The following is a 25,477-nucleotide window of genomic DNA, read 5'->3' as shown; positions in this document are numbered from 1 at the left end:
CAGTTAGTTGAGGAAACTATGGGCAGCAGGACTACAAGTCAATGCCAGTGACCTCTGAAGTGAGTCCAGTGACTCTTGCATAATATTTTTGTTCTACATGTCAGAAAATATGTATACTAGACAGTGTTTCAAAAGCCTTTTAATTTACTGAAGAAATTATATAATTATTACCTTATAGTCTAAAATAAATATTCACTTTATTCTGGATAAGGTGGTGCTTTAATGAGTGCAGATGCTGCCATTGTGACTTGACCAGTAGGTGATCCTTCTTTATGGACAAGAAAACTAAAATAAAACTTGCGCAGTTGGCAAAACCACTTAAAGAAAGTGCCATGAATTATTTACATTTATTAAAATTTTAAAAATTAATGTAAATAATATTTACAATCAACAACTGATTTTATAGCATCAGAAACAGAAATTTTTTTTAACGAATTTTATAACTACATTTTATTGCAAATTTTGTTTTTAGCAAACATGTGAGGAAATCAACAAGACCACATTATATGTAATGCAATGTTATAACAGAAATTTTAAGCATTTGGCAGTGAATTTAGTGGGTAATGATTTTGTTTTAAAAACCAGGAAAACTGTTCGGTGTTTTCTACCAATAGGAAACAAACAAAGCAAAAAATATACTAATGAAACTGATTGTGTTTCACATAATGTTACCTATCGTCGCTTAACAAATAGACATTAACTGAAATGTTAGTTAGGCGGTATTGTTAGCCAAGCAATTATTTATAAAAATCTAAGCCTGTTTTATTAACATGATTATATCAGTTTTCATCACACTGCCAAATACTGAGATTCATTTTACATCCCAACACTTATTTTCTGAACCCACAATTGCCATTTACTAAAAATGACATGCCAAGTGCCAGCTATGTACACACAGCAAGTGAAGTCAGTGCAACACATGTTGTGCGATAATAGTGATCTGAGGTTACCACTTCACATTTCAGTAATTTTAAGAAATCCGAACAAGTGGCAGGAAACTTTCTACAAATATTTGATAACATTTTATCATAGTTTCGTGAGTTTTTATTGGCTTTAATATTTGTGTAGCAACTGCAGTTTGGAAACTTAATCTATTGATTAAGTCTAAAAGTGAGGGAAAGTACTTTCTGAATAAAATATTTTAATGAAATATCTGCAATCATGCTTGTGCGATGTATTAAACTGTGGTATGTAATTGTTTAGTAAAGTAAAGGAACTTTTCTGGGGGAAAAATTAAAGTAAAATTACTAATTGTTTTTGGGTGCTTTTTGTACTTGATATCCCATGAAAATATTTAAATTTTCATTACTCACCCCCCCCCCCCCCCCCCCAAAGGAAACTTTTTTAAAATCACTTCTATGCTACTCTGATTTCCAAAGCATGAATGGAGAGAGCACAAAGGGCAAAAGACTCGTCTACAAGTTGCATTGGTGTTATAGTTATTTATTTAAAACAGGGATTAATGTTGCAAGTAGATGGGTGTGCCCTCTGTGATCACTATCTCCAAAACAGAGTACCACAGATTTGAAATAAATATCAAAAAAGGTTTACAGAATTTTAAGAAAAACGTCTCGCAGGATGATCAAACATTACAACAACCAGCACACAAAACCATCATTTTTAAAATTTGATTTCCATTAATTATTTTCTGTTAATTATTTTTAATTTTTCAGCAATAGTAGTTTAACATTACAGCATCTAGGTGGGAGCATGCTTCTTGAATAACATACAAGATAAACCAAATAACATAAAATACAGTATTAAAAAATTACTTTTTATTCAAACGATATTTTTTTTTTTTTAAGTAAAAAATCTGTGAGTAAGGTTAAGTTACTTCATGAGTTCCCCTTCACTGGCATTTGAAGACCTTTAAACAAACTGGTGGCATAGGTTTACAATGACATCAAAACATTAATAAAAAAAATTCCAGAAATGTCTAAATAACTGCCACCTGATCATGATGCAGTGTATGGTATTATAATGATATGAATTATTCAACTAGGTTGTAATCACTAACACAAGTGTGCACGTCACGAGCTTCACTATGCCACTAGCTGTTTGTGAGAGTGATGGTAGGAGGCACTTACCTAGTAGCCTGTCGTTTGCTACTGGCATCGTCCATGTCTGGGCTGCTGGGAGGATGAAGGGGTCCAGGGAGTGTCCGGGACTCACCCGGGGCAGCTGGGTCCCCCTCCAGGCCGGCCAGCCCTGCAAACACACAGGCCCGCACTCACATTCCAGAACCATCCCAACACCAGCTTTCCACAGTCACTCCAGGCAAATGCACAGATGCTTCCACACAAAATGCTAACTTGTATTCAGGGCAGCTACAAATATCAGGTGAACCAATCTAGTCATTTTTTCAACACCTTTCAGTATGAGTTTTTTTAATCAAAGGATGATTTTTACATAAATACAACCAAAATCAAACATCAGCACATATAAAAAGAAAATTTCTACAATTTGCATGAGCGCACCAATTGTTCAGCTAAGAATCTTAAAACCTTTTCCAAGATAATTTCCATATGACACACCAAATGTGAGTCAGCAAAAGGCTGCTGAAATGTAAGTTTCGTGGCTTCCAGCACTATTGCTGTTTATTTAAGGATTTTTACGTGACTTCCAGGACCTGTAGACACCCTGGTGTTTTACGTTAACTTCTCTAATGAGGTTAGCGGCCACGGTAGCAGTGTATTCTCATCAACTGCCTCCCACCAAGGCTATCCGAGTTCCAATCCCGGTGGGATCTGAATTCCAATCTCAGTGGGATCCGTCATGAAGTTTCAGTAAGTGTATTGCATTACAGACCTTTCTGAATTCAGATTAATATTCTTGACCAAAAAAAAATGTTTTAATAAATCATTTGAAACATCTGATTTTATAGTCCAAAATTATGATGCCCTATTTTGACAATTGTTTATTTCATTTGTAGATGTTTTATATTGTGTTTGGGAATATCCAAGCTTTTTATTTCTATAAAACCATTAAGGTCCTTTTTTACATGTCCTACATCTAGTGACTAACTTATACTGAGCAAAATGGGTTTCCATTTTTTATTTTACATAAATTACTTGTAATATGCTAAATTCCACATTTAGTAACAGTTGGTTATGTTTCTAAAACACAATAAAAAGACAGGTACGCAACTCCATTGTGCCGAAATGATAAGCCAATATTATTGCATCCAGTGTTAGAGAAGAGGACAAACATGTTTGCCAGAACCGTGAGAAAGCTCTCAGGTTGGGGAATAATGTAGCAGTAATTGAAAGAAAAATATTTGTAGCCAATAGGAAGGTGTTTATACCAGGGAAGTCCCTATCTATATCACATATTGTTTTTGTGTGTTTTGTAATGTGCTCTTTCTGGCTACTCATCGCTCGGTTGCCAAGTGTGTCATACTGGTCAGTGGCTCAAAAATATATTGATGATATAGGTCAAGACAATTCAAAGGTTGTGGTCCTAGCTGCGCTGTGAAAAAACTCTTTTGAAATATTTAATTCAGATATTTTTTTACCACAGTCATCGGCAGAAGCCCATGATGGGGCCATAGTAAACTTTTGCATCGTCCCAAGGAAAATACAGTTCTTTGGTAGTACAGTGCGTTTAGAAGTGACCACAGAACATTTTTGTCAATAAAGAAATAGTATTTTGAATAATTCATCAGTTTGTATTACCATTGAACTGCAAGTTTTTTTTTTTCTCTTTTGGGCCAAGCGATGAGTAACTGGAACTGTGTAAACATTAGGTTAAAGTGAAACATGGGTCAGGTTTCCATTAAAAGTAATAAATATAAAAAAGTTAGCCTATGAATCTTGTATTTGAAACAGAACATCACCCGAAATGCAAATAACATTCATAACTTTTATATTAATAATATGTCTTGTCCAACAACTTACAGTGCTTCACCAATTTACCAGTGCTTTATATATGTGCAATTCAGACCATGGCTAGCTGGAGAGGTCACGACTGTCACAAATGGGAAATGAACTAGACATTATTGACGTGGTATAAAATGCTAATGAGTCTAAACAAACAAAAAACATTCTAATAGTGCTTTCAAATCTAAGACAAGCAATTTAGTTGCTTGGCAATTGTTAAGCTCTATAGGTGTCCGAAACTTGGGTAGACCTACTTTTGAGCTTGCAAGATTATGACTTGGTCATTTTTGATGGTATCTTGTTTAGTTTTTTTCTTCTCAGTTCTACAATATTCAGGTATGTTTGCAGTTGATTAATTTTAGTTTCATTTAATATCCATCTGGTCCTCTCTCTAGGCTATTTCTCCAATGTACGGTGATTACATCATTTAGTGAATTGTAACTTCAATGTAATTACGTTTTAAATAAGTTTGTAATGCTTTAAATTCCCTGGTTTATGTTAATGACTTTTATCTTTATTTTAGTGATTTGTAGTTTACATAAGATTTGATAGTCACCCTCCCTGGCTACATATTCTTGAATTATATTATTTTCATATTTTACATACAGTAAGTTCTTTGTTAAATTAATATTCCTCAAAGTGTTAAGACAGTTGTTACCAACATTAAATTCAGCATAAAAAGGTAAAACATTTCATAATAATTCTTTATTTAAAGTTGCTGATAACACAGATCCTCAGATTATCATAATATATTTAACAAACAACAAACCTAATCATTCACAGACAAGAAACGTTTTGCATAAGTAAAAGCGGATTAGAAATAAAACTTGCAAACAATGTTCTAGGACTTGCCAATCTGTCAAACACTTGTTAATAATAACCATGTAACTGTATATAAATATCAATAAGTATACAAAATAAATCTAAACACATGGCTCTATTCAGTAATAACTCTTTAACCATTTCCAAAGGTACTGTAATAATGGTTTGTATATCATATATAAAGTATCATGTATGTAAAATTAGGTGTATATGTACAGGATGTGGCGTGGAAACTTGCTGATTTGAAAGGCCAATAAAAAATAAAGTAGTAGTGATATCATTATAATTTAATTTTTCTTGTAATACATATCACCTTAAATTTTTCCATTATATAGTTTTAAAGATGACATCCATCAAATGATGGCCCCCATTGTCAATGCATTGAGTTACCCGATTTCTGAAGTTCTGTGCAACTCTTTCAAGCATATTGACGGGTGGTGGCGATAGCTTGGTGTATGTTGTTTTTCAGATGAGGTAGGGTCCTTGGATGGTCACTGTAAACAATTGATTTCAGATAACCCCATAAAAAAAGTCACACAGAGCCAAATCGGGGGAACGGGCGGGCGAAACAAGGTCGCCTCTCAATGAGATAAGGCGCTCTGCGAAATGTTGATTCAAAAGATCCATTGAACATCGCGCGGTGTTCGCCGTGGCTCCATCTTGTTGAAACCAGACATCCCCAACATTCATTTCTGCAAGTGCAGACAGACAAAATCCTTCAATCATTTGTGTGTAACGAGCCGCAGTAACTGTGACTGCGTGTTCATTTTCCTCAAAAAAAATAAGGACCAATTATCCCCACTCTTGAGATTGCACACCACACAGTTACTCGTTCACAGTGAAGTGGCCGCTGATGAAGTTCACGCGGATTGTTATCACTCCAACAACACATGTTTTGCTTGTTTACACTGCTCGAAATGTGAAAGTGAGCCTCATCACTGAAGAACACGATTGAGTCATGAGGCAAGTTTTCACAGAGCACTTCACATGCATTTCGACGAGCAATAAAATTGCGTTCACTAACCACTTGTGTCACAACCATTTTGTAGGGATGAAAGTTCAGTTCATTATGAAGAATTTGTCTCACACTGCGATCCGAAATCCCCAGAGCAGCGGCGTGTTTACGTGCTGAACGCCGTGGAGAGCGCAAGAATGACTGCCTCACTCTCTCAATGTTTTCGGGCGTAGTGACAGTTCGCGGACCTCCTGTCCCACTTTTCATCACACTTCCACTCGCCCTAAATGTGTCCACCCACGTAACAATCTATTGCCGACCAGGAACTGGACCTGCAGGACGAATATTGAACCGAATACGGAACGCTCGTTGAGTGGCGATAATGGAACGGCCAATAGAAAAGTAAGCCTCGATGGCAAACGCGCACTGCTCGTTGGTCCAACGCATGGTAGCAACTGACTAGGCGGGTGACAACACGTCATGGACTGCCCTTTCGAACGAGACCCTCCCCACCCTCTCCCGGCCTCATCTCACCTCTTGACATGAAATACAAATCAGCAAGTTTCCGTACCGCACCCTGTATTACATAAATGTACAATTTAAATAAGTATATATAAGAAATCTAAACACACATTACTCTATTTAGAAATAAGTCTTAAACCATTTCTAAACATACTGTAATAATTGTTTACTAGACTACTGATTAACAGCTCAGCCACTCTGGCTTGTCACGGATGTTCCATTCTGCTCATTTAAGTGTAACAGATTTAAATTGAATAAAATGTTATTAATTGTAAAGCACAAAAATTAAGTCTTATTGTTTTATCTGCCTTGTGGCACAATTTTATTACCCCAAGAACCTCTGGTTTAAAAAAATGGGACAATGTATTGTCACGGATGTTACGTCATTTGTGAACTCAGTTGGGATGTCACTAAGCAAACATGAAAAATTCAGGCTCATGACCAAAACCAAGGCTTTGTTTGGTATAGGGTCTCAATGTACACAAAATAAAGTTTCAGAAATCACATTAACATGTTTTAATGCGAACTTGCAAAAAAATTAAAAGACAATTTTTTAGTGTCATGGATGTTACCATTAGTCACGGATGTTACAAGTGACACAACATTTACTTTTTTGCATAATAACAGTGATAATTAAATTACTTCACTTTCCTTTTTCAAATGACAAGGTCACAGCTCAACAATCCTGGATTTGAGTATTTTAACACTAGAATGAATTACGAAAATTTTCCTAGATATCTCGATAGTCATTTTATAAAAACAATAAAGTTTGACTATGCTAACATTTTATGGATACAAAATACATTATGTCTGTACTATAGAGTTTTAAAAAGCTGTCACTAAAATAAAATCTCTTAAACGTTTATATCAATTCAAAACTGTATACTTCTCTTGATCCAACTGTCTTCATAACTGGTGTTGGAAAAATACATTTAACTTGCTTGAAATGTATTATTTTTTCATCCTCCGTAGACACTGTAAATGTTTTTGAACTGTTTCCAAACTGTTTTAAAAAAATCACTGTTACATCACCCGATTCTTCTGTAATGCCAGTCTGACATACTCCCAACATATTTTGTGTTTTATTTGGGCTTTACCTTTACCAATAATGTCAACTTCAACAAATGAACCAGCCTGGATCTTATTTTGGTTTGATGCTTCAGTCTGAGGGGCTACATTGGTTTTAGAGGAAGTATCTTCGCCGCAAGTAATCTGAAGTGGCATCAAGACATCAAAGTTTGACTCTGAATAAACAACGTCATCTTCAGAGTCTGACGAGTAAACATCACTGCATTTCCAGCGACGTTGGCTATTTAGCTGTGCTAAGTTTGGAAATCCAACTCTTATTTCTTTGACAGCAGATGTTGAGGTTAACCCACAATATACGCGACAACTGTCAGCTCTCTTGATATGGTGGAATTTTCTGATTCCTGGTATTTGATGCACTTTCTCCCACCTTTTATTTAGGATACTGCTTAAGTTATCTACTTCTTCCTTGCTCACATACAAAACTTGTGTTGATTTACAATGATCCTTTGCAATACGAAAGAAATCTTCTGCACTCCGAGTAGAAACCTGTCTAGCTTTCACTGCTGTCCAAACTGTACGCATCAACAGCCCCCTTTCCATGGCCTGCAGCAAAATAGTTCCATTGGACAGAGTCAACATTTAAATCATCTGCTAAGTGACACACATTAAAAACTGTGTATTTGCTCTTAAATTGTGATGAACTATTATAAGAATTATCAGTGTAAGTGAGTTAGCACATCAGGATTTTCATTCTGAAAGTGTTTGACTATTTGCTGAAGGGAGATGCAAGCTGACATCGTCACTGACCACGGCATAAGAACATGTCGCCTCAAGGAACCACAAGCAACAGGTAAAAATTGTAACTTGAGAGTGATGCCAGTGAGCAGATTGAGCTTCATCTTGAGAGATGAAGCTGTAATTTTCAGCAAAATCTACCTGCATTACAGCTTCACAATGCCTTAATTTTTTCTTCAGTTCATCAAAATACCTAGCTTGCTGGTTTTGTACAAAAACATGTTTTACAAAATGGTGAAATAAAATTTCCTTATAAAAGCAAGTTCTTTGTGAAAGAAGTGGTTAAGATGATTTATAAATCAGTTTTAAGTTTACAAAATAATTTGTACATGTAAAAGCAAATATTTAGTAAAGTTTTTATTGCAAAAATGTTTGAAATAATGATTTAGCCTTGTTGTAAATGCACATCTAATATACTCTAGGCCTATGTATGAAAAATACAAATGAATAGGAGCAGAAAATGTTTAAAGAAAAGTTATGGTTTAATTAATGTTTGGTCACTCAATCAGTTTGCATAATATTGCATCTTCTTGCTTAATAGTAGATAATGTAATATATTGCATCATCTAAATGTTTACTGTAGGGTGATCTAATAGAAGATATTAGTCAGTCACAGGTTGTCCAGTGTTTGGGAGTCTTAGGAGCTGCTATTTTTCTGTGCACTTCAACAAGTTGTCTGGACTGTTTAATATATGACTGTTAATGTTTGAGTGTAGTTGGTTTTATTTATTTATTTTTAATCAGTAATTTGCTTTGTATTTTCCAACTGAAGTGGGTAAAACCCACAGTTTTTTTACAATCTACAATGGCTACCAGTTTATATGAAAGTGTAGTGTAGGTCTTTTTATTAATTCTGTGTGTCATATAAATACACACACAAACAAGAAGATAATTCTTAATATTGCTGAACTTCCTGATGAAGAAAAGGAAATTCTGCTTTGGATGATAGATGGATTCACATTGCATTCAAATTCAAGTATATGTTCACACCACTATGCATCACTCATTAAATATTGAAGGGATGCTTTTAAAAAATTGTGACCCAGCAAAGAAACACAAAAGGTCTATAAAAAGTGGCATAAGACCTATATCTCTTCAAATGGCCAAAGATGCTAAAAGGAAAGCTGGTGTTTTGTTAGTTCCTGGACAAAAGCTGTGTTCCTACTGTAGGACAAAGTTATTTCAAGAACAAGAGTTTGAAAATTCACAGAATAATTCTAATGAAGAGGAAGGCCCAGACCCTCAAATGTGAAATATTTAATGTACTTGTTTATGGTACAGTGTATGTTTATTGTGTTAAGTGTGCTCTTGTACACCCTATAGTTGCGCATGCGCAGTGATACTAAGATTAGTACAAGATGGAACCTCTGCTACTATGCAATAGAAGTTAAAACTCGCCGTCACAAAGTGTAAAATTAACAGGTTATGGGCCCAGACTACGAATGTCAGCATAAGGGAAATAAAAATCGGAAAATTTAAGATTGATAAAAACATATATTGACGCGAGCGGTGAGTCGGGAGATGTTTACGAAGATCTAAGAAAAACAACAGTGCTAATGGCGACGAATACAAACGTTTGTCCCTTTCCTCAATTAACAGATATAAATTTTAGAAATTGGAAGTTTCATGTTTTGGCCTTATTGGAGGAAAAAGGACTCAAGGGAATTGTTGAAGATGAGATGTGGAAAAGTAAAGAGGGTAAGGAGTTGGAAACATCAATTGAGATGGATCGGAAAGCAAGGAATGTAATTATTAACTGTGTTACAGATCAACACATTGATTATGTGAGAGATGCGAAGACAGCATTTCAGATGTTATCGTCACTGCGGAATGTTTTCGAACGAAAAAGTGCAATGTCAAAACTTTTTGTGCGCAAGAAACTGCTGACATTAAAGTGTACCACATCGCTACAAGAACACTTCAACAGATTCGATTGTTTAGTGAGGGACTTAGAAGCAATGGGTTCCAAACTGGAACAAGATGATCTCGTGTGTCATTTATTGTTAACCATACCAAATCAATATGAAAATATTGTGACTGTTTTGGAAGCATTAGATACAGACCTTACACTTGAATTTGTGAAATCAAGGCTACTGAATGCTGAACTAAAGGCAAGTCATGTTCAAGACAACAAGGAAGATGAAGCAACATCGTTCAGAGCATCAAAGAAAAACGCATGTAGTTTGCAAGAAACACAAGAAGGAGAAACATCTTTTGGCGCATCAAGAACAATGCATCATGTCAACAGACCTATCAGAAGATGTTATGAATGTGGAGACAGTCAACACTTAGTAGCTGACTGTCCCAAGAGATTTACGAGAGGTACCAATCGAGGAAGAAGGGGAAGGAGTCACTACCAAAGACAGTATAGTTCCGGATTTCGAGGTCAGTCTAGCTATATGTGAGACAATGAGAGTGAGGTTATGTTTATTGCGACAACATGTAATAGTGCGGTTATGAATGATGAAGTGCACGAAGGGAGAGTTAAATTTATTTTGGATTCGGGCTGCACAGATCATCTTGTGACACCAGATATTGAGAAATTCATGACTGATATAAGTGTAATGGATAGCCCAGTGAAAATTAGTGTAGCCAATGGTGAAGAGATGGTTTCAGATAGAAAGGGTACTTTAAGAGTACATACGGAGGGACGTGTGATTAGGATTGAAGCTCTCATTGTGCAAGGACTTACACTGAATCTGTTGTCTGTAAATAAAATAGTTATTTCTGGAAAAAAGATAATATTCACTGAGAATAGAGCAGAGATAGTAGGAAGTGATAATTTGCGAATTATTTTTAACAGTTCAGGAAAACTGTACTTTAGTCAATTCAATCTTCACGTGGAGAATTGTAACCTAACCTCAATAGATGACCTATGGCATAGGAGGCTTGGGCATCTAAACAGGAAAGGACTGAAGTTGATGGGTCTCCCTTTTTCAGATGAAGTATGTGATTCTTGCCGTCAGGGTAAAACCAGTAGACAACCTTTTCCTCGGAGCTCATCCATACAGTCAACTAGGATTGGTGAATTTCTCCATACTGATATTGGTGGACCTGTAAGCACCCCAACCAGTAAAGGTGAAAATTATTATCAAACCATCATGGATGACTATTCACATTTTTGTGTGGTTTATTTGTTAAAAAACAAAGGTGAAGCTGCTGATAATTTGATTGACTTTGAAAGATACCTTGAGTCTAAGTTGGGAGCGAACTGTACCAACCGTGTGAGGTGTGATAATGGTGGTGAGTTTAAGAGTGAAAAGTTGAAAAACTTTTGTAAGACTAAGGGTATACAACTGGAGTATACGGCACCATATTCTCCCCAAAGTAATGGGAAATGCGAAAGACAAAATAGGACACTACTGGATAAGGTCAGAACCATGTTTGTCGAGACCAATCTACCCAAACAATTGTGGGGGGAAGCAATTCTGACAGCAGCCTACCAGTTAAACAGATCACCAACTGCAGCACTTCACGAAGGTATTCCAGCAGATATATTTTTGGGAAAAACTGATCTTCATAAATTGAGGGTATTTGGTGCAAAAGCATGGTGGGTGAAACTACCAAAACAGGATAAACTGGAACCTAGAGCAAGGCCAGGAAGAATGGTGGGCTACAGTCCTAGAGGTTATCGAATATGGGATCCACTTACAGATGAGGTTGTAATCTCCAGAGATGTAACATTTGATGAGACCAATACCACCTACAATGTGAAAGAAAGCAGTCTAGATAATGAAGACAGAGTTACAGAAAAAGCGAAAGAAGGAATACATTATAAAGATGGTGTGGTTGGAGAACAGATGTCCAGGGAGAACATAGAAAATGAAGAAGTGGTGAATGATGTGACATCGAAGGATGACAGCACCAATGAAGATGAAGATTTTCATGGTTTTGATAACGAAGAGGTAGATGCTAAAAAACCAAAGAGAAAAATATCAAAACCAAGACATCTAGACAACTTTGAATTGTATTACATGAATTATTGCTTGCTAAGTGGAAGTGAGCCTCAGTCTTACAAAGAAGCTGTGGAAAGGAGTGATGACTGGAGAAAAGCAGTTGAGAAGGAACTGGAAGCACATGACCGTTTTCAGACGTGGACAACAGTTAAAAATCCACCACATGGTACAACAACAACCACCACATGGTACAACACCAATTGAAACTAAGTGGGTATTTACGACTAAATCGGATGGAACAAAAAAGGCAAGGTTGGTGGCCAGAGGTTACCAAAAAGAAAATAAAAATGATGTGTATGCACCTGTGGCAAAACTGTCCACCATTAGGTTAGTCCTGTCATGTGCACTGCAAAAACAGTGGGACACAAAACAAATGGATGTTCCCACAGCTTTTCTCATAGGGACCCTTGATAAGGATATATACATACACAGACCTGAAGGAGTGAAAGCAGAACCAGTACTGAAGCTTCAACGACCGTTATATGGTCTCAGAGAATCACCTAGGTGCTGGAATCAAAGATTCAATGAGTTTGCTGAAGACATCGGTCTAAGAAGATCAAATTATGATGTATGCCTGTATGTGGGTGAAGGTGTTTGGCTTGTTATATGGGTTGATGATATCCTGTTATTCGGAGAGAAATGCAAAATGGAAGAGGTTGCTCAGAAACTGAAAAAGGAATTCAACACCAAAGATATGGGTAGTGTACAGCATTTCCTTGGAACTGACATAGAAATATCCACAGATAAGATAGAAATCAGCCAAGGTGAACTCATTGATAAGATGTTGGCTAAATTCAATCTTCAAGATTGTAAAGGATGCAACACTCCAATGGAAGATAGGATATATGTAGATGAGTCTGAGCCTATAATAGATGTGCCATATAGGGAACTTGTAGGCAGTTTGATTTATCTATCGCAGACTTCAAGACCGGATATAGTTTTTGCTACATCTTTCCTTAGCAGTTATCTAGATAAGCCAAACAGAACCCTCTGGACCTCTGCAAAAAGAGTACTCCGGTATTTGAAGGCAACAAGGGACAAGAAATTAGTGTACGAGAGAAATCCTGATGAATTCACAAAAAGAACTACCTACACAGATGCAGACTGGGCAGGAGACAAGGTGGATAGGAAGAGTGTCAGTGGCATGGTAACATTACACTGTGGCAACCCAGTTTCTTGGTGCTCAAGAAAACAACAAGTTGTAGCTCTAAGTACCGCAGAAGCAGAGTATACATCATGTAGCATGGCAGCAACTGAACTTCTTTTTATGAAAGGTCTCCTATCAGAGTTTGTTGAAGACACAAGAGTGCAAGTGCAGGGTTCATTGTTAGTAGACAACCAGGGTGCAATTCACAAGTCAAGCAACTATGAGAACACACGACGATCTAAACACATTGACATAAAGTATCATTTTCTTAAAGATATAGTAGCCAGACAAATGATAAATATTGAGTATGTGGAATCTGGTAGAAATATAGCAGACTTCTTCACTAAACCAATGGGAAAGCAAAAATTCATACAGTGCCGACAATATCTTGGTTTAGTTTAATAAGAGAATTTTTTTTAATATACATAAAAAAAAACTGTGATTACATATATAATTTTTTATCTTTAGCAAACTTATGTATACAATTTCAAGTTATGATTACTTTAAGTATTTGAGTCATAGCAAATGAGTAATAACTACAGAAGACAAAATTTATTGGTGAATCTTGCTGAGGACTTGAAATTGAGAGGGGGTGTGAAATATTTAATGTACTTGTTTATGGTACAGTGTATGTTTATTGTGTTAATTGTGCTCTTGTACACCCTATAGTTGCGCATGCGCAGTGATACTAAGATTAGTACAAGATGCAACCTCTGCTACTATGCAATAAAAGTTAAAACTCGCCGTCACAAAGTGTAAAATTAACATCACAAGCTTACACCTACGATGGATGACCTTAGTGACACTAGACCATTCGAAAAGGAAGATTTATTTTAAGCATGAGCTCTCTTCAAGTATCACCCTTAAAACTAATAGGACTTTCAAACCGTTAAAAATTAGTGTATGGTAAAAGAAAGATAGTTGAAGTCAAAAGTAAAATGAAAGCAAAAGTAGCAGCAGTTTTGAAGCTACCAGAAGATAAAATTGCAGTCTGAAGGAAGTACTGATGAAGACTTACCTGAACAGTAAGTTATTAACATGAATGCAAGTGACTTAAATTTTCTAATCACTCAGATGAATGAAAAATTGAAAGATGCAACATCCATAAGGGAGAAGTTAAATACATTTTATATGTTGCATCAAATTCCTGGTCACAAAAGAAAATTTAAACAGAATTCAATGTTTCCGAGTACACAGCAAGAATATCAAGCCAGTTTGTGAAAGAAAAAGGAATTCTTTCATATCCTGAGCCTTTGCAAGGTTAAAAAATTTCTGCTTAAGTGGTTGAAAACGTTACCAATTTTTATCAATCAGATGAAAATCGCAGACTAATGCCAGGTGCCGAAGATAAGGTTAGTGTATAGAAAAATATTTATGAACACACGTGCCTAATACTCTGCAATCTTAAGGAACTACACACAGCATACAGAGAGAAATTTCCTAATGATAAAGTAAGATTTTCTAAATTCTGTGAGCTGCGGCTGAAATGGTGCGTCACAGATGGTCAGACAGGTACACATTCAGTCTGTGTTTGCTCAATACACCAGAATCCAATCCTTTTAAGTGCTATGAATTTAGAAATATCAAAGCTAAGGACCTTATCAATTTACTGGTAGGTGATAGTGAAAACAATGATTGCATGTTAAGAATATGTCCTAACTGTCCAAATTCTGAAAAAGTACAATAATACTGTTACGAACGCAAGAGACTAGACCACGATGCAAGGTTCGGAGCTGGCTGGTTGCCCTGCATGGCCACTGGCAGCACGCACCATGTCATATGCCGTCCACTGACGTAAGGCATGCCACACGTGCCTCGCCAGATTACAAGGGTCATCGCTACCCTCCTCCACTCCCCGCACATTGTTCTTCCTCAGGGCTGTTATCTATCGCTGAGCGGCCTTGGGAATTCTACAAGCCGCCGCTCGGAGTGGCATGAACGAGTGCCACCTTTCTGGACTTTTCGGGCGTCCGGTCGGCCCAGGATGACGCGACATGTCACAGCCGCTCTCATCGGCTCAAGAAGGGCGCCACAGGTACTTAACAGTGACGCCGGTCTCTGCGGGAGTGCCGTGAGAGTTCTGAGCCAGTTCCCAACGAGTTCCAAGAGTTCGGAGAGTTCTGCGAGTGAAGGGAAGTCCGACATTGGCAAAGAGGGGGAGAGACCCCCTCGAGAGTGGCGCGACGCAGAGCAACAGGATCGAGAGAGTGCGACTGAGTGGCGCGAGAGTATGTGTGTGGACAGGCACGAGGTAAGGGGCAAACCACTGTTGAGCCTAGATCCAGTGAGGAGTGCAAGCTGTGGAAATTGACAGACATTGAGTGACTTGCGAATAAACATATTTAAGTGCCAGTGATTGGTGATCAGACATTTTTAAGTACAATTATTATAATAAAACTTAACTGGAAAACTATATTGGACTATCCCTTACGAACCCAATTCTCCCCATAACAATACACCAGAAACATTTTTACTGATTTTTTCGAATGAAGATGAAATTCAGTTTTCACAATAGGTAACTACTGATCGCAGCCTTTTAAAAACATTGGTCCTTTATTTGAGTATATTGATCTGCTTTTGAAGAAACTTGTGGCTTTAATACCACACTCATTCGTTTATAAACAGCAGTCAAACTATGTGAAACAGAGGAAAGAAAACATTCTCCCAAATGAAATACTAGTTTTCATGGACTTTTCAGAAAACTATTCTTTTGTTATCCAAGATGGAATTAAGTGATATCATTGGGCGTGTCCTGCTTGCACATTCCATCCAGTAATTCTGTACTTCAAAAAAGAATGGAGAAAAATTTAATATATGTTTGTGCTTTATCTCAGATAACCTAAACCGTGATGTTCTCTTTGTATATGAGGTTCAAAGAAGATTGAGCTTACTAATTCATGAAGAATTCCTAACATTAATCAAGTGGAGTATATCACAAAGGTAGTGCAGCACAATACAAGAATTTTAAAAGTTTCGTCAACATCTGCTATCACATGTAAATTTTTTATTCAAAAGCTTCTTGGACCTTTCATGCAACAAGTCATGGTAAAACAGCTTGAAATGATGCTGGAGGATGTGTTAAAAGGACAGTATCTAGAGTGAGCTTGCAAAGACCGTATAGAGATCAAATTTTGACAACTGAGCAGATGTTTCAATTTTGCAATGAACAATTTACTAAAATTAAGTTTCAGCTGATCAAAGACGATGACGACGTTCACGCAGTGGAAGAAAAAAGCTTAACAAGTGTTTCTCAGAGTTCACAACTGTGCCTGGAACAAGGTCCTTGCACTATGTCATCCCACTATCTAAAACTATTATAGCAGCTATGTGAATTAGCGCTAATGAGAATTTTTCATTAGAGTACTCTTTGACTGAAAAAACGGAGAGCCTCAAAATTTAAAAACAATTCGTATGTGTGTTCAGTTTATGATGATAAGTTTTATATTAGGTTAGTGCTTGAAAAATAATGATGCAATGATTAAGTTTATGCATCCTCACTGGCCAGCTAAATTATGTTACTGGCCAGAACATCATGATTATGGCCAGAAAGATTCATACTGGTTGCCATTAGTCAACATTCTTTGCACTGTTGATGTTCCGGAACTTGAGACTCAGGTTGGAAAATGCGTTATAAACTGACATTCATGAGAGAAAAATTACATCAAAATGGTCAAAATGGAATCAGCTTCTTCATACATTACATTGATAAAGAACTTAAAGTAGGCCTACTTCAGGTATGTACATCAAGTGACACCAGTATTGTAAAAAAAATTTCAATTTTCATAAGCACGGCTTGCATTCCTAACTTTGACTACTGTAAATCTGAAATTTTATTTTATTCATATAAACTTATGTACTGTATGTTGAAAGCAGTTTTAAGTCATCATGAAGGTGAGTTATTTATTGTTTATTCCTATTTTGTAGTATTGATATTGGTGTTGGATTTCATTTATTTATGATTCAGAGATTATAGATTTTCGCAAGTGTTACAGACTCTTGCAAAAAAAAATGTTTGTTGGGTTAGGTCAGCTACAATAATAAAATGAAATTAATACAATATTAATATGCACTACATAATTCATGTAGCTATCATAACCTGAATAACTGATCACATATATGTACAGTATTTAAAATGCAACTAACCTAACAGATGTTCACACATACTTAAGTAGAATATTCAATGCAGCTAAAACTAGCTAACAAATTGCTAAATTACCAGTAAATGACTTTAAATTATGCAGAAATGTTTTAGAGAATGATTGGGAAATATATAAATGAGTAACCAATTGCATTTTGAAATATTCATTTACTTTTTTTGGATACGCCCATCCCCTAAATTAACAATAAAAAAAGGTATCTTTCTTGGTCATACATGTTAACCCTTTATGGTCAACTTGTGTAGCAGTCGAGACCTGGCTGGTCCCACTGACCAGTGAACTCCTATAGCAGTCTATGCTATAGACTATGCCGGACAGCAGTCGGGCCGCTATCTTTTTTTTTTGTTTACAGGAATTTCCAACAGGAATATGAATGTCTTTAATCTCGGGTTGGGTGTCACTTCGACTGAGGATTCAATAACGCTTAAAACTCGTAAACTATGAAAGCTACACAGTTGAAGAAAATATATCTTAGTAGAGCAGACTTTGCTCATCGCCGTTACGTATAACTCACCTGGTTAACATTTGCAGTGATGACATAATGAACATTGGTGGGGAGCGTCAAATTGCAGTCAGTGAGGGCTGTAACTACGAAAGTATTGGACCAATTTGTATGATTTAAACTTTTAAGTTCCTTATGAGTGTGCACTGAGAGGTACTAGTTGAGTGGAATAACTATAAAATTACCAAATAAGCGCAAACAGGTTATGTTGGAGAACAGAAAGAAAACTAGTGGAATCACTGGAGCAGAAGCAATTAAAAATGCAGAGGAGTATCATAGGTATCGAATAAGGCAAAAAAATAGCCGAGAGAAATAAGACAGTGGGGCAAAACTAGCCCCCAAACGAGGTGCAAAATTTGCGCTTGAGCGAGCCTCAGCCATCTCCGCAAAAGTGACAAGAAATGCAGACGACAATTGTTTGGAAATGGACATGGCTATGCTCTCTGAAGATTCTGATATTGATACGGAGTCAGGTGAGCCAGTGGTTGTAAACAAAAGGCAGAGTTTGTCCCGATTTGGTGTCACAATTTATTTGGGGTTGCAATTTTTCTGGCTCGGCTGCTTGACCATCAAGTAAGATGTTCCATCAATTCATGTCAAAAAAAGCAACATCACTTTTGTTAAATATTTATTTCATACATAACATTCCCATTCAGCACAATGGAAATTAATGAAACAAACCCCTGGCAACTGTAGTTCAAAATACAGCTTACCCTTTTTTCTGCTTTGCTATGGAGAATTGAAGTGGAAGCTCGACCTTGGTACTTTCTAGTGGATGTCTCATGAGTCTAACTACTGGAGATGCTACATAGCATTGATTTTCAGTTTTGAGCCATTTCACTACAATCTTTTCCGAGCGTATTTTACGAGCTGGCGCATCACCGGGCTTTGACAAACGACTTCGGCAATTGTCTGCATGACACTTTTAGGGTGACGACTGCAGGATGGCCATAAATAAATTTTTTTACACATTCCTTTCCATTACCCTTACATCCAGTTATTCTAACCCCTTGAGTGTTTAGAAACTCGTCTTTTCTGTATATTTTAAGAGCAGTGAGAATGTACACGTAAATGCATCGTGGATACTAATAAAAATATATTTGAGCAGGTGAGATGCAGAACTATCCTTATCCACCAGAAGTGATTTTTCAGGAATTGGGAAAAACTCGTAACTTGAGTAATTTACATTTTCTATGCAGCTAAATTTTTGTGGAGTAAGAGTACAATAATATTAGTTGATTTATGAAATATTTTAAAAATCTGGATAAACCTCCCTGAGTTATTTGGGTTTGTAATATGGAAAAGGAAAGTTTTGCAGCAAACTAGCGAAAAATAATATTTTTGTTATTAAAACACCTTGTAATAGGGCAGTTTAGTTTTTATTGTAAGATTTACAAACTTATGTACTATGTACAAAATGTTTCACATAAAACAGAAATGTATATTCTGGAAAGAGTAAAAGTCTACACCATTGGATCATCTGCTTCATCCACATTGGCACACTCTTCGATTGCGTTTGCATCTCTATGCTCATCTTCTTCTTGAGCATCAATAACATTTCGGTAGTATTCTAGATGTTCTAAGTCTCGCCAGTTCTCGCCAAAATGTTTAGAAAGAAGATTATTGACATCTTTCAATTTTGCTTTTTTTACAGGAACTGTGAGTAACAGTGGTTCTGGATGAATATTGGCCATAGCCATGCCCCTTCTGATGATAGATGAAACAGTTGAACAATCTGTTTCATAGTTAATTTCGCCTCTAACACGAACTGCACCATTTTTATTTTTTGTTAGAACTATCCTCTTTCACATAGATAACCGAAAGTGCCACTGTGATGTAGGCTTGAGTACATTTCGCACAGAAGTTTTCCAGTCAAAAACAGGTACTTACTTCCTTTCCAAGTCTCTTGACTGTTCCGAATGACTTGAAAATGTCAATGTATTCATCTGGTGTTATTACTGTTTCCCTACTCCTTATCACTTTTTCTATCCTCCCAACCACTTCATAACAACCCCAATGACAATACTATTTTTATTCTGGCCCGGGCAGCCATCGGAGCACAGTTGAATACATTCTATGTCACCATCAGAAAGATCTGCAGTTCTTAATGTGTCAATAATTGCTGAAGCAATTTCATTAGATCCCTTTAAACGTTCATTTTCTAGCCATGCATACATTGTGACCGTGTCCTTATTCTGAGGTGCTTTGGAATGTCCTCTACACATAGTAAAATTATACATAAACATCTGTCTGCTGTAGTAAGCAGCTTGATCAGGAACACGAGGTAAAACTAAGTTCTTTTGACAGTCGTAAGTAAAAACCACTGTACGTTCAGTACGCCTTTCCTTAATCTGAGAATAAAATGCAGAGGCTTTTAGTTTATGAACCCTTAATTTCACCATTAAATCAAACTTTTCCTCACTGCCTGTGGTAGCAGCCTTCATCTGATTTGTGAGTTGAAGGCATGTAGAACAAGCATCGGTTCTGGGGGTCTTGAAACTTATGTTAAAGTTGTATTGGAAGATGTGTCTGAACAGACTATACTTAACCTTAAATTCACTATCATTAGATCCATTATAAATCCTCCATAGTTTTTTCATACTTAAATCACACTCAAGATACTGACATTTAGTTTTGTTCTTGGTGTAATGTTCTTCAACTGGTTGTAATTTCTTAATAAACTCACAAACTGCATTTCTCTTTGCCTCATATATTTTATTTGATCGTTCACCACCTCTATTTTCTTTTGGAGAATACCCAGTGCTTAAATGTTTCCTACATAAATTATGCACACGGTATCGAGATATTCCTAAAATAGATAGGAAGGTGGTAGCACATACCTGTACAGGTCCGTGTAGAGTTTTTACATAGTACTTGTTTGAAGATGTTTTCCTGGAACTGTTTGCCACTTTTGACCGAGAAGTCCTCTTTGGAGACATCTGGGAAGTGTACTTCAAAATAAAGCTATCCTGAGATGTTTTACGAGACGTAGCATAAAAGGCCTGATGGAAACGTCTGATATCTTGCATGGCTAGAGTTGTACATTTATAGGTCTTCGTATCATGTCCACACTGCGGCTTTCTCGGCAGTGATTTTGATGTATACCTGAAGCAATAAATTAATCATAAAATTTATAAGTAACTGGTATGAGCAATCTTTGTATTATTCCATGCATACAACACAGTATAATCGCAAAAATGCAAGAGTCCTGTTACATGTAGAAAGAGTTGCTTGCTACAAAAACATGAGTGGTAATTAGTTTTAAAAATTATGAAAATTTTGTTAAGGACAAGTATGTCACAATTTAAACCAGAACTAGCAAAATGGCATGCGTAATTTGTTTGTTATCGCAATATCAAAATATTTTACATTCTAATTTCACTTCCTAATGTATTGCATTAATATGAGAGGTTATATTGCTGTTACCTTTCTCGTTTGGATATTTCTCGAGTCCATGTTTCCTTTCGCCGATTTCGTTTCCTGCCCCTTTCAGTAGTAACTTCAATCACGTTACTAAAATGTTCTGAATTATCCATCACAGGCAAGAACAATGATTCGTTTAGTTATTCCCACAAAAACACAAAAAGGTAACAAAGTAAACATCAAGGCTAGTTATTATTTCCACAGATATGCACATAAAGGGCAACCAACTGCAATATATTAAAACACACATTATAGAAAGAAAAAAGAATTATAAATTGTTTTATACATTTGTCATAGAAACATATAAGCATTATTACAGATGGTTTTCATACATAATGTTAAACCATGTAGGATAAAGACAGTTTTGAAACAAATTGTAAGAAACTGGAAAAGTACAGTTATGTAACTTACTGGCACTTGGAATAGGAGAGTTTTGCAACGAACTACATTCTTCAACTCACAATTATCGTGGGAAAAGAAGACTTTAGAAACACAACAATATTGTCTATACATGAAGGGGAACTCTTACTTTACAAATTCTATGGAAACGTGATTTTTTCAATTTATGGAAAAGGGCAGTTTTGCGTCTCACCTGCTCATTTATATAATTTTTTTATTTATTTTTTTATGTTAAAGAAAAAATATAGTTTAGAGGAGGCTCTTCAACTGATCCTCAATAGTGATTTTGATAACAAAACCAGTGAAGAAGAATCACCATCAGAATATGAAGAAACTTCTGCCGCACAGTCTACTGCAGACACACTGATTTCTTTAGCCAGTCATTCAACTTCAGGAGAAATATCTTCAGCAATTCCTTCTACATCAGACACTTCTTCTGCAACAATAGTTCTTCAGTAATAGATGAATCCTCTTCTAATGAGGAAGATGAGAAAGAAACCCAACCACCGATGAAAAGAAAAATTGTTTAGCAGCCAAAATATCTGACTCCAAAAAAAAACACGTTCAATGATGTTCATTTGGCAATAAAAAGTGAAATGGATGCAGCATGTTTGAATTAGCTTGGATTTTTTCAACTATTTTTTTCAATGTGAGGACACAAAACTGAATGGAACAATGCAAGTGAAAGTTATGTTTATATTTTTATTGCCACTGCATTTGTAATAAAACAATTAAAAAACTGGGTGTATCTGAATATTGGTTGCAGAACCCAATTTTGCACACACCAATCTTTTCAAAATTGCTATCTCGAGACAGTTTTCTGAACATGCTGTGATTTCTTCATTTCTCCTACAACGAAGAGTCTCACACTGGTGATTATTTATTCAAACTGCGACCATACATTAATCATTTTAGGGAGATGTATAAAAACCATTTCTGCCCATATGAAAAATTGTGCATTGATGAGTCACTGATGATGTTTAAAAAATGAGCCATTCTGAAGTGAAACTGTGTTATCTGTGATGTTCTTACCAATTATATTTTAGACTTTAATGTGTATTGTGGAATGCCTACAGACATTCAAAAAAATGGCCTTGGTATTTCTGGTGACATTGTAGCTAGCCTAATTGAACTGTATTTACAAAGGAACATACACTTTTCTGCGACAACTGGTATACCAGCCCAGCATTGTTTTGTTGGTTTTATGACCGGGCAACAAATCCATGTGGGACTGTTCGTCACACAAGGAAAGAAATGTTTAAAATGGCTGAAAAAGGGAGAATTTACTTTCCAATCTATTTCAGGCCTAATTCTGGCACTAAAATGGTGTGACAAAAGAGACGTGTATATGCTCTCAACTTTTTATCAAGTAGACATGACTGAAACTTCCAAATGTGACTATAAAACTGGACAAAAAAACTTAAACCAAATGATGTACTTGATTAAAATAAATCATGGGATCTGTTGACAGGAGTGACATGACAATGAAAACAGTGTAAAACATCAGGAAATCATCAAAGTGTTATTGCAAGCTCTTTTTTCATATTATTAATATGACTGTTTTCAATTTGTATTGTTTATACAATAAAATTATTGTAAAAACTTTGTACGGCAAGTTTTAAATGAAAATTAAAGACCAAATTTTGGAAAAGTACAACATAGAAAGAAGAAGACTTGATGTAAGCTTTTGGACATACGCCATTGCTAAAGCACATGTATGTCTGTAGAAGAAAACTACAAAAAACACAAAAGACAAAAACACAAATTAAGCAAAAAATTGCTGTTGTCAACAGGATATCAAAGCCACATAATATTCCATAACAGGAATATGGTCAACAAACAAAATTGTGTTTGTTTCGTCTTTTCGTTTTGTCGTGTTTTTGTCTCGTTTCAACTGTTGTGCTGAATTTTTTTTTTTGGTTCAATATTTTTGTGCTGTCATCATTTGTGGGGGTTTTTTCGTTCTCTTCTGTTTTTTGGAAAACTATTGTGTTTTTCGTCTTTTCGTTTTGCTGTGTTTTTGGCTCTTTTCAACTGTTGTGATGAATTTTTTTTGGGTTCAATATTTTTTGCTGTCATCATTTGTGGGTTTTTTTTTTGTTCTGTTAGTCCATTTTCTTTGTTTTTCTTTGTTTGTTGACCATATTCCTGTTATGGAATATTATGTGGCGTTGATATCCTGTTGACAACAGCAATTTTTTGCTTAATTTGTGTTTTTGTCTTTTGTGTTTTTTGTAGTTTTCTTCTACAGACATACATGTGCTTTAGCAATGGCATATGTCCAAAAGCTTACATCAAGTCATGCACTCCCATTGCACAAATCTTTCAAAGACAATATAGAAAGAAGAAAATCAGGCAGAGGAAGATCGGACTTTCCACCAAAACTAATAGCAGGACCTCATTATTTCCAATGAATCGAGTGCATACAAGACATGTGTTTTGTGCAGAGAGCACAATAAGAAAAGCAAACTACAGTTTGTTGCAAAGAATGCAATGCAACACAAGGTTTAAGGTAGACTCTAAATGATCTGTCCCGCCCATCCATCATCTGTATGTCTGTCAACAAGTCAAGTGATTAACAATGATCCGACATCCATCACAATATTTTTCCACTTGGATGCTGACTATCGACTATAAGGCTTAAATATTTTGAGAAAATTTCTCATGTAGAGGTTTAATATTTATACGATCATGTACGGTAAGCACTTATAAATTAAAATATTTTTTTTGTCTCATAATTATTTAAATATATTTTCAAGTTACTGTATTTTAATAATAACACTTTTGTGTCTTTGTCAATTTTTGTATCAAATATCAAACATTAAAAAGTTTTCAACCACAAGTTAAAAACATATGTAATTTGGAAGCAACAAACAAATTAATTAAAAACTTTTAAAATAGATTGGTAAGGTTTTGACGGACGGATGGGAGTTTCCAGGACCTCTGATTGGCTACAGGTCATGTGATTGACGGACAGATATGACAGATCATTACTAGTCAAGCATTAATGTTTAGGTTATGTATAATTTTTTTCACAAGAGACCAGAACAATATGGCAGAACGTGAACTGTTGTTTGTAAACTTCATCAGACTGCTGACTGCCAACTAGCAACTTCCAACTGTAGACTGCGCACTGTGAATCGGCCTTAAGGCTAAGCTACTTTTGCAACAGCACGTGCACTGGACACAGGCACTGAAGTTGAACGTACACAGATAGCAGCTGCAACATAAGAAAACAGCACACCCACGGAAAAATAGCATCTGCACGGCACACTGAAAGTTTTTGAACTTCTAACTCTTCTTTGTGGTGCGTGAATATTTCTGTTCGCTGCTAATGAGCATACACTACGTCAGTAGTAGCCTATAGAAAAGCTAAAAATTTTTGATATATGCATTGGAAAGATTAGAAAACTTAATTTATTTGAATATTGTATTTATTTTGAGGCAATGCTTCATTTTGACTATCAATACAGCCATTATAACAAAATGAAATTGAATGCTTGTACATAGGTTAAAAAAAAAACTGCTATACACTCTAACAAAAACTGAAAGAATTTCAATGTTCGAACTTAAAATTTCAACAGACATAAACTAAGGAAAAAATGTTGTAATGTTTCATGTTGTGTGCAAATGTAGCTTCGACTTAAGTGCTGGTATTTACATGCTTATTGCATTCAATCTCGAATGAAGCCTAAGCTCTGAACTTTGTCATTCAAAGCTTCTCGAAAACCTAACCTAAAAATACCGAGTACCGAATAGAAGTAAAATAACACATCAGCATGCTAATGATAATTTAATAAGTACTACAAAACTGCTCAGTCGTTTTAAAATATAAATTATTATTACAAACACTGGCATTTACAAAAAGTTATTCAAATTTATAACTTAATAA

The 25,477-nt window shown here is 35.9% G+C and overlaps 2 protein-coding genes across 3 annotated transcripts in view; both read right to left on the bottom strand.

The window, feature by feature from the left end:
* LOC134529540 (beta-arrestin-1) overlaps positions 1-25,477 on the bottom strand; it is a 95,497-nt gene that overhangs the window by 69,774 nt on the left and 246 nt on the right. For both annotated transcript variants that reach the window (XM_063363742.1, XM_063363741.1), the window contains exon 2: positions 2,088-2,208. In XM_063363742.1, coding sequence (XP_063219812.1) covers positions 2,088-2,122 — 35 coding nt within the window. In that variant the 5' untranslated portion in view covers positions 2,123-2,208. The remainder of the gene's footprint in view (positions 1-2,087; positions 2,209-25,477) is intronic.
* LOC134529541 (uncharacterized) lies at positions 13,631-25,473 on the bottom strand. The gene is made up of 3 exons (XM_063363743.1): positions 24,629-25,473; positions 21,190-22,021; positions 13,631-20,868 (listed from the first exon to the last, which is right to left on the bottom strand). Exons 2-3 carry the CDS (start codon positions 21,297-21,299, stop codon positions 19,749-19,751), a joined length of 1,230 nt encoding a protein of 409 aa, XP_063219813.1. The 5' UTR covers positions 21,300-22,021; positions 24,629-25,473; the 3' UTR covers positions 13,631-19,748.

Source organism: Bacillus rossius, chromosome 2, assembly GCF_032445375.1.
Source record: "Bacillus rossius redtenbacheri isolate Brsri chromosome 2, Brsri_v3, whole genome shotgun sequence".
Taxonomy (NCBI): domain Eukaryota; kingdom Metazoa; phylum Arthropoda; class Insecta; order Phasmatodea; family Bacillidae; genus Bacillus; species Bacillus rossius.
Note: the sequence above shows the minus strand (reverse complement) of the source record. Positions and strands in the feature narration are given on the sequence as shown.